Here is a 16,117-nt window from a genome sequence, read left to right on the forward strand (position 1 = left end):
AAATTCCTTAAATACGGATTCAAGGGGGGGAAATCGCCCCTTTGCACCCCCCCCTAAAATACGTCCATGTGACAACACCGTATAGAAGATCGTTGCCGCTCAGTTCGTCTAAATATGGCGCGGAGACTGAGAACGCGCGAACTGGCACACTGGCTCGCACGGCGGTATTGTGTGATAATAGAAATCGGCACGCACACAAACGCGCCGTTATCATTCTGCGACGACACAACATTGCTATTCGAAGCATTTTATCAACTCCCGCGGCCGTTGGTCACCATCATAAGGTCGTATTTCATTTTTATTTTATTTATCACCTTCGAGCGTAGCGATCGCTCGAGTTGGAGACCACCGTCGTTGACGTTCGCAGCTCGTCCGAAAATCGTCGTCTAGTTGAACCGATCAGTGAGAAGTAGTTATAAGTCACTGACCGACCACGTTATGACGTCTTCCAAGTATTGTTTGAAAACCCGTAACAGGATAAAACTTCCCAATGCCAAGGTGAGTGGTCACCACGCACCATGCGCGATGCCATGGAAAATATCCCTCGTTTATCGTTGCCATGTTCTCATTTCAGAATTTGGACAATGAACAGGACCATGATTTGTTTCTGTCCAAATTGACTTCAGCCCTTTGCTGCGAGAATTTCAGCAAACTGCCATTGAATTCGAATTTGGGACGTTTGCCTTTATCTGGTAGGTGAATATTTAGTCTTGTGCTTATAGCACTCGATGCTACACTGAACATTTTAAGATTGATCGTAATATTATTTTAATCGTATCAGAGACTGCTAATTCTCAATATCTAGTAGGAGGCGTTTACCCTTCATAATATTCTCTTATTACACATTTAAATATTTTTTCCATTCAATTGATAACCTTTTCATTAATTAATTATTTAAACTGTACTACGTTTTAACATTACATTGGATATTTTCATTTAATTTATAATATTATGGTTCTTATTTTTTTTAATCTATATCATAAAAATAAAGTTAGTTAAATAGAATAGATTTTTGGAAATTTTGAATAATGCAATATTTTACTCTGTACTTATCACAATAATATCATTAAAACTTAATATTCAATTTTTTTATAATATTATAAATGTTTACATTTTAAAATTATGGTTATTTATTTCATATTAAGTATTATGTATACTTACTTCAAATATAAAAAAACTGTTTTATAATTAAATTAAATTGGATTAAAATACCTAAGATACAAAATTTGCAAAAATGTTGACTGTTGTTAGCTTTAATTTTTATCCAATGAAATACATTTTTGAATTTAATTACTTCTATTTAAATTTGCTACATTTAATATTCTGCAAATAAAATAAAATAAATAGGTATAGGTACATGTAATAATTTTTTTTATTCAACTTTGTTCAATTACAGAGTTAGCTCAAGAACTCAAAACTGGAAAATTAATATCAACATTTGAAGATTATTATACTGACAGTGAAGATGAATCTCCCTATGTATATACGTGTTCATTTGTACTAGCAATAGTGTATTTTGAACGGCTCAAAGCATCAAATCCTAGTTATTTGAAATCAGTTAACTCATCAGAATTATTTCTTATATCTTTGGTAAACTTCATAAATTATAAAATTACCATAATATATTGTAAAATAAATTAAATTTATAATTTACTTTTTTATTTGTTTAGTTGGTTGCCAGTAAATACCTTCATGATGATGGCGAATTAGATTCAGCAATTAATAGTGAATGGGCCGCAGCTTATGGTATTAGTATTAAAACAATCAATCAAATGGAAAAAGATTATTTATCTGCAATGGTAAAAGACATTTACACATTAAATCTAAATTGTAATCATACATTTTACTAAACAACTTTTTAGTATAATTCGACTGTCTCCTAGTAAAACGGGTTAAGACGAAATTCACAACTTTTCAGGAGATTTATTATAAACTTTATATATACTAAAATATCATATTAAAGAAAAAAAATATACACTCCTATCAAAAAAATACATATAGACATCTATATTTTAAAATTTATCAGTCTTTATCCTGTTGTTCTCAAGCTAAAATTAACTTATCAATTTACTAATACATTTTAAAAGTGGTCAAAAAGGAATAACTACACTTATGTTATTTTCAGGAGCGCAATTTTTATGAAAAAACTGGGGGTGCTGAAGCCTTCTATCTTTTTCATATTTCTTAATGGTAATATACACCCACAACCCATACGATTCAACAGTTACTAAAATATTTAATAAATATTTGAATATTTTTAAGTTTAAATTGTTCACTTTGGTTAATTGCGCTTATAATGAATTACCCATCTGTAAACACAAATATTTCATCACATGATCACTTTCAGTTTCTAATTGAAGCGAAGAATATTATGGTTTTATAATGATGTTTGTATTTTATTTTTTTAACACTTTCGCATAGAAATACTGGTCCAAAAGTTTTTTCTAGGAAATGTTTAGATTTTAAATTGGCATGCAGTGATACTTTAAATAGGTCGTTTTTTTAAAATCTTAATTTTAGTTTTTCTAGGCGTGAGGTAAAAACTGTCCTGAAACAGTAAAAATACGCTATAAATGAGTCATTCACTTTTCAGATTTTAGTTATTTAGTAATATAAAAGTATAAAAGTATAAATTACTTATAAAAGTAATGTGGCTAGAAACTTGAAACTTTTACCCTGTAGCAAAGATATTTTTTTCATATATGATAAAATTGTCTTATGGCAATTTTGATTTAAATACAGAACTTTAAAAATACCTTATTTTTTGAAAGTCTTTACGAGTCATTCAATATAATGGTTTAAGTTTAGGGATTTCAAAATTTGGTAACCCTACCTACTACTATTATCCAGTTCAAGAACCAAAAAGACAAAGGATAAACATCCACCACCATTATTTAAATAGTAAATTTATATATTTATACAATTAAAACTCTATTTTTCTATACATAATAAGTTATGAGTATTTAAATATAAATTAACATGAACACATTTGGGGGTGATAAGCACACCCAAGCCTCCTCCAAATTGGGCTTATGGTAATTTTACTCAAATATTTTTGTTTTCATCTCAAATTACTTTTAACTATAACTTTATATTGTTGGTGAAAATGAGAGATCCCGTTTTATTTATTTATAAAAATGAAAAATCAGTCTATAAAAATCCCATTTTCACCAAAAATCGACTTACCTGAAGATTGTCGAATAATTTGATATCGAAAAAAATAATGTTGACCATTTGTTGCAAAATATTTGAATTATTAATTGTTTAGTATAAATTATTTTTAATAAATATAGCTGCTGTATTTAGAATATTATGTATGAAATCTTATTTACCAAATATTGAAATTAATATTTATTATATGGTCAACTTGAATGTAAACAAAATATTTATTGTTTATTTTTATGTTTTTCTAGAACTGGGAATTTTTTATTAGTGATGAAGAATTTAATGTTAGACATAAGCAGATAGTCAACCAACTATTTGTTGATATGAAAAAATCTAACTCCGTCTTATTTAAAATATTCATATTGATCTCATCTGTTGTACAAAAAATTAGAAAGGTTAGTTAATTTTTTTAGTTATTTATTATAGAAATTTATATCATATTTTGTGTTATATAGTTGTACCGCAAGAAGATTTTACATCAGAAACTAAAACAAATGATTGCTATGTCCACTGTTATCACTGTGGTAACTGCAACAGCTATGCAGCTCAAAATAAACTCAGGAAATCAAAATTTGGTTCAAGAATTGTTTGAACAAATTGAGTCAGATCCAAATTATCCAATGATTCCATCTTCTCGGGCAAACAATATAGCAAATTCGGAACACACAAAAGACATTCCTAAAGAATGGCATTCATCTAAATTAGCACAATTATTAGATCATTTGTTACTGATGAAAACTTGTGTATCTGATGCTCATTTGTCAGGCCAAACCACCCTTAGTAAACCAAATGAAAATCGATTTCGAAATATTACACATTTCAAAAGTATTGTTTTTTTTAACGACCTTATTTATTTAAATTATACATCATGAAAATAAGATTTATAAATCACAATTCATAAGTTATAAGTTAAGATTTTTTAAAATATATTTTAATTAATATTTTGTATCGTTTTTTCAATACTTTTTATTTTGAAACCTTGTTAAGTTTTAATTTGCTATTGATTAATACAATGATTTTTTTTATTTAAAAGAAAATAATTAAATAAATAAAAATAAAGTTTAAAAAAATTTATTGGTATTTTTAAAAAAAAAAAAAAAAGATTTATTTTATAGTAAAATAAAAGACTTAACTCTTCTTAACTATTTATAGTTTTTTTTCTAAAAATAAATTGTCCTTTTGTTATTAATAGAAAGGGTGTTTAAAAATATAGTTTTACTGGTTGTTTTATAAATCATACTGATTCATTCAAAAAATTGATTGTTTAAGAGAAAATATTTAAATGGAATAATCTGACATAATATTAAATATTTTCAACAAATAAATAAGCTTATTATATAATATATATAAATAATAGGTGTTAGTATTGGAGTTAGTAATCAGTAGCTTACATGTGGTTCCTAAAAAGGATAAATATGAATAAGGTATTGATTATATCTTATTGATTATAGGATAGATATATAATCAATGGTATAAATATAAAAATTTATATTTGAATTGATTAATAAATAAAATAAATATAAAATTAGCTTTTACGTTTTATTTACATTTTAATATCAGAAATAATAAAAAAAAAACCCAAACACTAAAACTCATATTATAATTTTTGATAGTTGAATAATTATTACTATTTTACGTAAAAATTTGTTTTTTTTATCTTCTTTAAATAAATGTTCCACATGAATTCAATTCATCTCTAGACAAAAAAAAAACATTTGAATATACATATATGTATTTATATTAGGAAAAAAATTAAATATAAGTTACTATAATTTAAAATTAAAATACAATAATTATTTTTCTGTTGTTGCTGATAGTGTACACAGTTTAGCCAACAACGCCGATAATTGAAGAAGCGAGTTCAATCCTCCAACAATCCTTATATGAACCTGCCCAATTTCCTAAAAATGTAATTAATTATTAGTTTCAAACTATATTTAATTAGAAATATATAAATAATATCAATGAGAGCATGGCAGCAATTATCTGAATTAATTTGGGTTTATATTTATATCAGAGTTGAAACATATAAAACACGTATTATACGTACGTATAAACTAAAGTAAAATAATTAAGTATAAAAATTAAAATAGTTATATAATATCTACTTTAAGTAGTAAAATATATTTTTACTATGTATAAAAATTAAAAACCTTACTTAATATCTGAAATAGGAAGTATTTTTAATTTTTAAGAGTGAATTTCAAAAACAAATTATATATGTTTTGGTAATTTTAAATGTTTTATACGTGTAACGGATAAAACGTTTCATACACTTATATTTCCAAACCTGATTTATAGTAATGAAACCTAGATTTTTGTTTTAGTGGTCATAAATAAAAATCTAATAATTCATTCTTTTAAGTTTTATTATAATTTATTGTATATCTTAGCTGATGTAAGTGTTTATATGTATTTATACATCACTTAAAATCATTAACGTTAAATAATTTATAATTTAATAAAACCTATTAATTTACTTTTATTAAATTAAAAATTTGAATCAAGCAATTAATTGACGAATCAAAATTTATTGTTGGACTATATAGTATACAGAAATATATAACTGATTTTATCAACTACAATAATCTCCCAGTATAGTTAAATATTTACCATTATGAATTTTAATTTTAGAGATTCTTTAATTTCTAGATGTTTAGCCACTCTAAATATGTTAACTATGATGTCTTCAGGAGCATAACCAAGTTTCCATAAATGGGCCATTATCTAATAAAAATAAAAATAATTAGTATATGAAATTTTAAAATCACAATATTAATAATGTTTTTCTGACTTTATACGCCTTGGAGATATTTTGATCAACACATTCTAATAGCATTTCTTTGATAAGTAAGGGATGTGGTTCATCACAAACTTTAAACACATTAGTGCTATCAACATGTTTAAAACCATTCCATGTAGACTGTAAATTGTTCAATGCTTGTCGCATGTCTCCTTGAGAAGTAAATACAACTGCTTCTAAGCCGTCAGCACTATATGACACCTAAATAAGTGAACATTGATATTATAAAAATTGATTAAAAACCATAATTACAATAATACCCCTTCAATTTTGCAGACTTTTAGCAACTGGGTCATGATTTCTTGATCAGAAAGTTTTCCATATCTCAACATAGCACAACGTGACTGAATTGCTTCAATAATTTTATCACTATTATTACAAGCAAGAGCAAATCTTGTTGTGTTACTCCATAATTCCATTGTACGTCTAAGTGCTTGTTGAGCTCCATCAGTCATACTAAAGATAAAAAAATATTTTAACTATTAATATTGACTCAACTAATTATTCTGAATTGTTAATCACCTATCTGCTTCATCCAAAATAATTATTTTATGTCTACCCGGAGGCAATGTAACTTTCTGTTGTGCAAACATTTTGATTTTGTTTCGAACTGTTTCAATACCACGATCACTAGATGCATTTAGTTCTAGTACAGCTTCCTTGAATGCACTACCTAAAAGTATTCTAGCAAGTGCCAAAATCGTTGTGGTTTTACCAACACCAGGAGGACCCTAATAATCCATCATACATTAGTTATGTTCAAAAATAATAAATAAAATAAAAAAAACAATGTTTTGTTTAGTTTTACACACTTACAGCAATAATAATATTTGGCACGTTTCCACAAGAAGAGAACTTTTCAAGCCGTAAGACAGTTTCTTCATTTCCAACAATGTCCGAAAATGTTTTAGGACGATACTTTTCGATCCTGAATTCAAAAAAAAAGAATAAAAGCACGAATGAAAGTTACGAACTTGAAAATATACTAACCATGGTGTATTCAAATCACTTTTCACTGTCGTAGTTTGTGAACCAGTGGATTCTTCCGTAAGATTAGTAACGACTGCCGAAGTGGAAGGGCCTGCTTCGGCGATATCGACATCCATAACTTCCATTTCGTTGTTAGCGAGTAAAAATATGACACTCGATCCGTATAAATTACAATCAGCAGCAGAGACGTGGGTTTTATACGAGCATTATAAGTTCAGCATAATATCACGAAATAGGATAATATTGTCTATCGTTGTTTTCGATCATTAATTTTAACTTTCAAACACCGTAGCCGTGCAGAGAACACGAGTTATGAATGTTATGATTTTGTGTGTTCTGTGATAAAGTAAATTTAATTCCATATTTTGTTAAAAATAGCGGGAAAGACTGTGTAGTGTTATCGTACCACAGAAAAGATTAGTTTTTATTTATTCGTTTGTTAGTTTTTCACGATTATTTATTTAAGGTTATTATGTTATCTATTTGTGACTGGTATTTACTGATAAGTGATAAGTATTTGTTTATTCGGTCAGGAACGGTAGAAACGCATAGTTGAAAATAATTAAGGAATTGTTTGTTATACCGTATTACAGGATATTGATTTGTGTATTATTTATTGTTTTTGAATTGAAATAAAATCATGATTTACAAATGATTTCAGGAATTTTTCACCTTTTCATTGTTTAATTACCGACGAACAATGGGAATATTAATTGTTCGTGAAGAACTCGTGAACATTTGTATTTAAGATTAATGTGTGGGGTAATGGTACCTACATACATATCACTGTGTACGTAATGATGATTGTATGATGATTTGTTAAACTGTGAAAAAGAAATGGAATTATCATCGGAGGAACTGCTCTGCAGAAAAAATACATTAAAGCAGTTTGAAAACTATATTCATAATGCAACTAAAACACTTGAAAATTTTACCAAAAAAATTGGATGGTCACTGGACAAAACACCAACCGATGTAACTATAAAACATTTTGTTGTTTTTTTTAATAATTAATGACAAACATTAAGGTATTTTTCTTCAAATTTTCCTTTTTTTCCCCCTAATACTCAAAACGCGTTTTAAATTAATATATTATATTTTTTTAATTCTCTCAATAAGGTAATATAAATTATTTTTAAAAAGTGTTTTTTCAATGTAAAGTATTAATTTTTTTAATGTATTGTAAAACTGATTTTCCATTATATATTTTTAAATTTTTACTTGTAGGAATATAATTAAATATGTTAACTGTTTAGGATTCATTGGTAAAATGCACACTTAAAAGTAAACAAAAAATACCACCTTTAAATTTTGATGGTAGTCATCCGAAAATATTGGAATTTAATGGATATGAATCATTGTATGCAGCATATTGTAGTTCTTCATCATCTTTAAAAATTGGTAAACTATTTAATTTTGCATATTTTTTTAAATGCCTAAACTGAAGTGTTTAATTAATTTAGTCATTTCTTCCTATTTTTTTTAATTTCTATTTACAATTGGTTATTGTTCAAATAAATTAGATGGCTGAGGGCTGTTCAAAATCTGAAGGGTTAAAAAATCATGTTTGAATAGATAATATAAGTTTTTAATTAGTTATGTAACATATTAAAAATATATTACAATCTAATTTGTATTGATTGTGTTCATTCTTTAAATTAGTGATAGCAAACTAATTAACTTACCACCCAGAATCTATAAATTTGTCTTAGCTAAATTAACTATTTATGCTCACTACCTTATTACCCTTGAGAGATAGTTAATCATTAAATACATGCACTTTTTATTAGTGTTATTGAATAATTGCACAGTTTAGTAATTGTGAATAATTTAGTATATTCATTTACTCAATATATAGACATTTATTTTATCCTACTAATGTAAAGGTTATAAAATAATATATATTTATATGTTAAATGAACTGTTGTTTATACAATTTTCTTTACTTTCAAATTTGATTTATTTCAACTTCACTCTACTATATATTATTATTTGTTTATTTTTTAGTGCTTATGTTTTGTAATTAATTTATTAATTGATATTAATCCCATAATTAATCATGCTAACTAAAAGATTCATCATATTATTTTTATTATAGATGTGAAACATGAGTCAGAAAAAAATGCTGTAGATTCTACTACAGATTCCTTAAACTTAACTGCTGATAAGAGAAAAGTTTTGTATGACAGTCTTACTGGGAAAAATGTAAATCCTGATCTTGATGATGCCAGTAAAAATTTATTAGTGTAAAGTTTAAAATAATTTATAATTTTTTGTAATGAAAACTAATTAAATATATATTTTTTTTAGATTGGATTTGTTTAATGGAACTAACGAAAAGCCTAAAACTGAGCTTGAACTTTTGCAAGAGCAAAGAGACTTAAAACGTAGAAGAGTGGCTTATCGTGGAAAAAGAGTTCACACTGATAGGAAATCTTATATTGAAGTAGGTTTATGTTCTCATATTAGTAGGATTTATAATAATTAATATTGATCTGATGATTTAGGTTTTGAGAGAAGTGGTTGAAGGTCTAACAAATAGTGTGTCAAACCCAGAAGATAAATCTGTATGTGTTGAAACTACAAGTATCAATACTAGTGCGTCTGACAGTCGCTGTATTTTTAAATATGAAGGTAATCGATATTTTGGTGGCCATCCATATACTCGTTGGGTTGATATCAAAACAGAAGAATATAATTTATTGAGGAATTATGAAGAGAAAGATGATAGTTCACATGAAGAAACTAATATTTCTCGAATTCAACATTCTGAACATAATATTGATATTAAAAAATCAAGAAGAAGTCGATCATTATCTAGAAGTAGGAGAAGGTCCAGTAGTGGATTAAAATTAAAAAGATCCAGGAGATCTAGATCTCGATCAAAATATAAAAAATCCAAAAGATCTAGAACCCCAATAAAATCTAATGAAAATAAATCTATAAAATCCAAAACACGATCAAAATCAAAAGAAATTATGCCAAAAAAGTCTAGAAGCCGGTCTGTATCTTCAGAAAGTAATCAAGAAAAGTTTAAGAGGCATCGGGCCCGGTCCAATTCTAATGAATGTAGTTCAAAAAAAAAATCTAAGCATTCTAAAAGCCCTTTAAATTATTTGCAATCGGTTTCAAATGAAAATTATATTAATAAATATAAGTCGAGTGGTAGTCATAAAAAGAAAAAAAAACATAAAAATAAAAGAAAATATTCTAAAAGTCCTTAAAGAACTAGATCTTAAAAAAAAAAAAAATTGTATTAATAAAGATTGTGAAAACTTTCATCATTAAAGATTAAAAGATATCTTTTAATTTCCATAGACTTATACATTATTGTTTTAATTATTATGGCTGTACATCTTGGAAAAATTTTACTCTAAATTTAAGCAGACATGTGATAATTTAGTGATTTTAAGTATAATAAACTATATAATAAGGTGAAATTAATTTATTGTAATTATAAAACAGTATTCATTTTAATTAAATAAAAAATATGAATTTTTTATGTGAAGCACGAATTAAATAATTGTCTTTTCATAAAGAAAATTTAAATTTCACAATGGTCTCCAGCTTTAATGAACTTGCTGGTTATGTTTTGAAATAAATGTTTAGCAGGCCAGATATTTCTAATTCATTTTTCTATCCATACCATCAGGTGGATCATTCATAAATAGGTTGAGAAATATATTAATTGTAACTTCTAAATTTGAGTTATGAGTACTATACTATTGTCATGACACCAAGGCCAAAAAAATTTAAATATAAATAAATTATACTTTTAAATTAATAGTGTTGAGAGTTAAACTTTTTTTTGTAACTTATTTTGCTAAGCCCCAGTCTTTGTTAACCAAGATAATATTAATACTATTCAAAATGTTATGTTATAAATGGATTGTGTTGTGTCATCAATAGATAAATGAAAAAAAGAGCGAATACACTGGAATCATTTATAGATACATATTGTTGAATGGTTATAATAAATTTGAAATAATTGGTTTTGAAAAGCCAGTAGTGTAATTTGGGCTAAATGTTTAGGGTAGCAGAGAGTTTGTAAGGCAAACAGACTTGCTTCACATTTCCTTAATCTCTAAGCTCTGTTTTATTATATTCTAAATTTGAATATTATTTATTACAATTATATTTATATTAATACTTTATAATTAATTTTATATAGATAAGACTAATAATACTCGTAATTTTAAAATAAGATGTAGATAACACATTTTTGAAATAAAATTAAAAAGGATTACCCCTAATTTAGATTTTGCTAAACATGTTTTAGGAAATAACCCATAATATGAATTTTGATGTTAATACAGACTTAGAAATATTAAATAGGTATAGGGTTACCATACGTCCCGAGATTGTCACCGGTTTTGGACTTAGCATCCCAGTGTCCTGAAAAATGTTTTTGGGACGTCCATATGTTCCGGCTCGGATATTTAGAGGAAATGTAGTATTGTTTAATTTTTAATTTCTATCATTTTATCTTAGAGTACATTTTTAATTGTAATCGATTAACAATATATAATAAAAACATATTTTGTAATTTACACATATAAATATATTAAATATTTTTTTTTACAAAATACTTTTTAAATATTATATTACGGGCCATTAATAGTGCTTTATTTTATAATTTTTAAAAAAAGGGCTAGAGGGATCTGATCCTCTCAATATATTAAAAGTTATATTAAAAGTATATTACTCGATAGTGTTTCTGTTGTCCCAGTTTCACTTTATAAATTTATGGTAACCCTAAATAGGTACCAAAAATAAAACATTTACATTAATACAGTTTTAGAAGAGTTACACATTCACAATTAAATGAAAAATAATTTTAATAATATTTTAAATATATAATAGATAATAATTTTGAAAAAAAAATCTTATATCATCACAGTTTAGATAATATCAAATAATAACTTAAGTATTTATACTTCTTAACATATTTATGTCTAATAAGAACTTATTTTAAATATAATCTCTCCTATTAAAATAAATTATTTCTATGTAAAACGATGAATATTTCACATAAGTCACAAATAGTTTTTTTTTTACTTACCTAATAGCATTTGCACAAGTACTTATAAATCATAATTAATAATAATCCCTAGAAATGCGGTGCACAATGACTAAAATAGATTTTTATTAAAATGGTTTTAGCCCGTCATAAATACATGAATAAAAGACAAATATGTCTGACAAAATTGTGGGACTTTGGCTGGACCGAATTTAATTCTGTAAAAGTCCAATAATTCTATATTATCTCTTTTAGAGAACGGTCGGAGCATTTTTCAAAATTTCAACTTTTTATAACATTTACATATAACGCAATTTTTCCTGTTTCTCAACATTTTCAATAATAATAATAATTTCAATATAATTTGTTGAAAAATATACTTAGAAAAAAAGCTTCGACCATTCTCTAGAAGAGACGTTTAGAAATTATAGGATATTTACGTGATTAAAATCGTCGTGACCTAAGTCTCACAAAATTGTCATAGCTGAGGCATGTTTTTACTCGAAAAGTATACCAAGATTTTTTCATGATTGAATTTATCCTTTATCATTCTTTACTCTATGAATTTATCTGATATGTGCTTGCGAGTGCGAAAACGCTGTATCCCGGGTGTGTCAAGTGATAGCGATGTTCCTACCGCTGTCATTGGCGCCACCACAATCCCACATATTATCTACCAGTTACATACTTGTATATATATAGGTTAAGGGACTTATAGCTCTAAAAAATACACAAATATGCTTCTAAAGTTATTAAAATATGCATTTATATGCATTAAAAAAAAAAAAAATGACCAGATAGTACACAAAATAAAACGTGTCCATCGGATTTAAATATATTTTTAAACTCTGAAACAAAACTTTGTAGTCGGCTACTCGTGAACTGTTGTACTTTCAGCATAACACAATGTTACAAATTATCGCGTACGACATTTTACGTATGATTCGACGTTGTGTTATTGAAAGACGTAATAACAACGAAAAATAATAATCGACTTAACTGAAACACTATACAAATAATCCATTATTTATTCTATATCGACTATTATTATCATTATTATTATTACTATTATTATCTTTATCGACATCCAGTCAATATTCAGCGAGTTATACGGTTGATACGGATTTATAGTATTATTTATACTTACACAAAAATTATAACGAGATATGAGAGTTAGTTTGCAGATAGCATATTAATGGAATTATTAAGTCCTCTTAGTACATTTTTTTTTTCGATCGGTTGAAATATGTATATATAGTTATATGTGTCTATAGTTTTTAATTTTAAACAATAAAATTTGAGAAATTTGTCAAAATATGCAAAATAAACATAATAATGTTAAAATAAGCATTCTCTTGCAAAATCTATCAAATATGCAAAAATATGCTCATTCAAATTTTAGATCTGATATTATGGCACAGAGAAACGAATTTATTTCGCACTCTGCTATATTTAACAATAATTAAAAAAGTATGCAAATGCTAGAAGTCCCTAAGCCTATATATATATATATAACCAGTGGCGCCGAAAACGTATGGCAAGAGGGGTAAATACCCCAGAAATTGTTTAGGTAGTGGGTGGGTGGTTAGACTTTATGAGTGCTAGATATATTATTGTACGATAAAATATTCCATAATATTATGTAATGACTAGATGTGTAGTAAGTACTCGTAGCGCACAGGTATACAATACTTGCTATTTATGATTTTTTGGTGAGTAGGTGGGTACCCATAAGTAGGGTTTACCCCAGTGATATAAAAAAGGTTCGACGCCACTGTATATAACATTTTAACAGTAATTAGTAAGTTAGATAATGAGTAATAACTACAACTCTATAAATACGATTTAGACCGAAATTCAAATAAAAAAGTATTAACTTTATATAAGGGTCGGCTACCCGCAGTTCGCGGGCCGCATGTGGCCCGAGAAGCAATTTTTTATGGCCCGCACAAAGGTGATTAATTTTTGTGTTTTATTTTTGTTACGATTTTCAATACCATTAAATTTTTTTTCTTTATAAATAAAATTTAATCTAATCGTTAATAGTTGATGTTGATTCTATATAGTTATATAGTCAGTTTAATCTATAAAATTGTTATCATTACATAATAAGAGTTGAAGATAATGATGGCTACACTACTCAGTCATAGGATAAATTAAATATAAAAATATAAATATAAATATAATTAAATATACTTATATATATTTAAAAATTAAAATTTTAAATATATTTAATCTATGTATTTAATACATATGTATCTAATATATTTAATCTATGGTCATAGTTACTTTGCATTTATAGCAATTAGTATTACACCGTGATTGTGATTGTTTGCGTTTGTTATAGTTTCATTTTACAAGTAAATCCAAATATTATGGCCACTAAAAAAAGGAAAATTTGTGATGAACATCGTTTTTTTAATAATTCTTGGGTTGATTTATACTTTTTCGTCGAAAACAAAGGTAAGCCATTATGTTTAATTTATCAAAAAATTAAATTTTTTCTTAAAAGCAATTTTTTCCAGTAACATTCGTATTTTTTACACTCATATTTCTATGTAAAATAATCAAATATAATAGCAATACAATTATTAGTATATATCATATGTAATTTTTTTTTTTTTAAAGTGGCCCTTGATAAACATCTGAAAAAAAATATGGCCCGCGTGGTTCAAAAGGTTGCCGACCCCTATTTTATATATTTAAATTATTACCGATAGATCCACCATATACATTATATGACCATATAGAATATTCACGATACCTGCACAACTATTTCCTTTCAGACACCGACATATCGACTATGTCGATTATTTAGTTTTTTTTTCTTTATAGTTCCATCGAACATCTTCAATGATTTAGTTTATAAATCTTCAAAAGTACTGTTGTTTTATAAATAATAACAGTATGATATTTTATTTTTAAAAAAATATTTGTTGTAGCATCTTTTATAATATCTGCATACTAAAAATATTGTTTTGCTATTTTAGGAGTTTAATTATTATTATTCTTCAATTTTATAATTATAATAAATAATATACTTATATACTAATAATGTATGTAAATATAAGTATAAACAATTAGATATTTTATTTATGAAGTATTTTTAAAAAATTAATAAAATGCATATTGTTAATATAAATTTTGTATCCGAATGGCGAATTGAACAATTTGTGCATCGATTCCCAATCTTTTCAATAATGTGTACATAATAAATAATAATATCAATAATAAGCAGGGCTCGGAAGTTCTAGCAAATACATATTTTTCTTGGTTCATCCTAGAACATCCAAAGTAAGAAACAAATATGTTTCTCACTGCTCGGATAATCATACACAAAATTTAATTTTGCTATTTTTTGCATATTTACGGGTTTTATTGCTATTTTGCTAATTTAGGATTTATATTGCTATTTTCGGGTATATTTTCACATAATGTAGGAAATAATCAAATTTTTTTGATCATAATTGTATTTACTTGGTTATGTTTTTAAAAATATTTTAATTATAGGAAATAAATAACTTCATCAAATATTATTTTATGTTTTCATTGATGATTTGTTGTATCAATAGTTAGTGAGGTCATTGTTATTCCTTTATTATATCATTGCATTAGATTATCAAACATATTAATAATCTAGGATAATTATCAAGATAAATATATAAAGTAATTTAATAATAAGTACATTTTTACAAATATATTTAAGTAATTTAACATTTTTGTTAACATTTTATAATTCAATCAGTCCAGATTGTGTCTAATGAGCCTAACAATTTGTAAAATTAAATTTTTTTCAAGTTAAATGCATATTTTTTTGATTTTTCGTGCTATTTATAGCGCATATGTTAGAGTTTTTAAGTGCATATTTAAGAGCTAAAAAGTAATATTTTTAGTGCTGTAACTTCCGAGCCCTGATAATAAGTATATGGTACATTTATTAGAAAATTAAAATAGCGTTGTGTGTGGATAAATCATTAGTGATTACTGATAGATATACGGTCAGCGGGTTGACGCAGGAGACAGTAGTGTAATCGGTTATTTTGGGAATGCAGGCGGGTCGCATCCGTATAAGCGGATACACACACCAACATTAATTTACTTCGCACACACTCTTAACTCAAATATTATCGGGATTGATG

General features: G+C 26.2%; 3 protein-coding genes across 5 annotated transcripts; 2 read left to right on the top strand and 1 right to left on the bottom strand.

The window, feature by feature from the left end:
* Positions 1 to 4,059, top strand: LOC112683268. The gene is made up of 6 exons (XM_025554200.1): positions 1 to 498; positions 575 to 692; positions 1,397 to 1,590; positions 1,671 to 1,799; positions 3,414 to 3,560; positions 3,621 to 4,059. The coding sequence occupies exons 1-6, from the start codon at positions 439 to 441 to the stop codon at positions 4,035 to 4,037; spliced, it is 1,065 nt and encodes a 354-aa protein (XP_025409985.1). The 5' UTR covers positions 1 to 438; the 3' UTR covers positions 4,038 to 4,059.
* Positions 4,060 to 4,767: 708 nt separating this feature from the next.
* Positions 4,768 to 12,510, bottom strand: LOC112683250 (replication factor C subunit 2). 3 transcript variants are annotated; one of them, XM_025554171.1, is made up of 10 exons: positions 12,419 to 12,497; positions 12,021 to 12,196; positions 6,959 to 7,076; positions 6,785 to 6,896; positions 6,491 to 6,699; positions 6,229 to 6,424; positions 5,960 to 6,169; positions 5,779 to 5,892; positions 4,954 to 5,066; positions 4,827 to 4,861 (listed from the first exon to the last, which is right to left on the bottom strand). In XM_025554171.1, the coding sequence occupies exons 2-9, from the start codon at positions 12,028 to 12,030 to the stop codon at positions 4,959 to 4,961; spliced, it is 1,077 nt and encodes a 358-aa protein (XP_025409956.1). In that variant the 5' UTR covers positions 12,031 to 12,196; positions 12,419 to 12,497; the 3' UTR covers positions 4,827 to 4,861; positions 4,954 to 4,958. The 3 variants fall into 3 exon arrangements, with proteins under 3 accessions (XP_025409957.1, XP_025409956.1, XP_025409958.1); XM_025554172.1 differs by having other exon boundaries at positions 4,768 to 4,861; positions 4,933 to 5,066; positions 12,021 to 12,510; XM_025554173.1 differs by having other exon boundaries at positions 6,959 to 7,294; positions 12,021 to 12,509.
* Positions 7,288 to 10,197, top strand: LOC112683249 (U11/U12 small nuclear ribonucleoprotein 48 kDa protein-like). Its single transcript, XM_025554170.1, has 5 exons — positions 7,288 to 7,933; positions 8,215 to 8,359; positions 9,057 to 9,204; positions 9,269 to 9,404; positions 9,466 to 10,197. Exons 1-5 carry the CDS (start codon positions 7,796 to 7,798, stop codon positions 10,180 to 10,182), a joined length of 1,284 nt encoding a protein of 427 aa, XP_025409955.1. The 5' UTR covers positions 7,288 to 7,795; the 3' UTR covers positions 10,183 to 10,197.
* Positions 12,511 to 16,117: the final 3,607 nt, after the last annotated feature.

This window comes from Sipha flava, unplaced genomic scaffold, assembly GCF_003268045.1.
Source record: "Sipha flava isolate LNK unplaced genomic scaffold, YSA_version1 222_pilon_pilon, whole genome shotgun sequence".
NCBI lineage: Eukaryota > Metazoa > Arthropoda > Insecta > Hemiptera > Aphididae > Sipha > Sipha flava.

What these genes read in the sequence shown, in the direction of transcription:
- LOC112683268 (XM_025554200.1), top strand. Translation starts at nt 439, where the DNA reads ATGACGTCTTCCAAGTATTGTTTGAAAACCCGTAACAGGATAAAACTT. An exon ending in TAAAACTTCCCAATGCCAAG is followed by an intron (nt 499 to 574) that starts GTGAGTGGTCAC and finishes TTCTCATTTCAG; the next exon opens with AATTTGGACAATGAACAGGA. An exon ending in GGGACGTTTGCCTTTATCTG is followed by an intron (nt 693 to 1,396) that starts GTAGGTGAATAT and finishes GTTCAATTACAG; the next exon opens with AGTTAGCTCAAGAACTCAAA.
- LOC112683249 (XM_025554170.1), top strand. Translation starts at nt 7,796, where the DNA reads ATGGAATTATCATCGGAGGAACTGCTCTGCAGAAAAAATACATTAAAG. An exon ending in TTCATCATCTTTAAAAATTG is followed by an intron (nt 8,360 to 9,056) that starts GTAAACTATTTA and finishes TTTTTATTATAG; the next exon opens with ATGTGAAACATGAGTCAGAA. An exon ending in GCCAGTAAAAATTTATTAGT is followed by an intron (nt 9,205 to 9,268) that starts GTAAAGTTTAAA and finishes TATTTTTTTTAG; the next exon opens with ATTGGATTTGTTTAATGGAA.
- LOC112683250 (XM_025554172.1), bottom strand. An exon ending in AAGTCTGCAAAATTGAAGGG is followed by an intron (nt 6,170 to 6,228) that starts GTATTATTGTAA and finishes TCACTTATTTAG; the next exon opens with GTGTCATATAGTGCTGACGG. An exon ending in ATATCTCCAAGGCGTATAAA is followed by an intron (nt 5,893 to 5,959) that starts GTCAGAAAAACA and finishes TATTTTTATTAG; the next exon opens with ATAATGGCCCATTTATGGAA.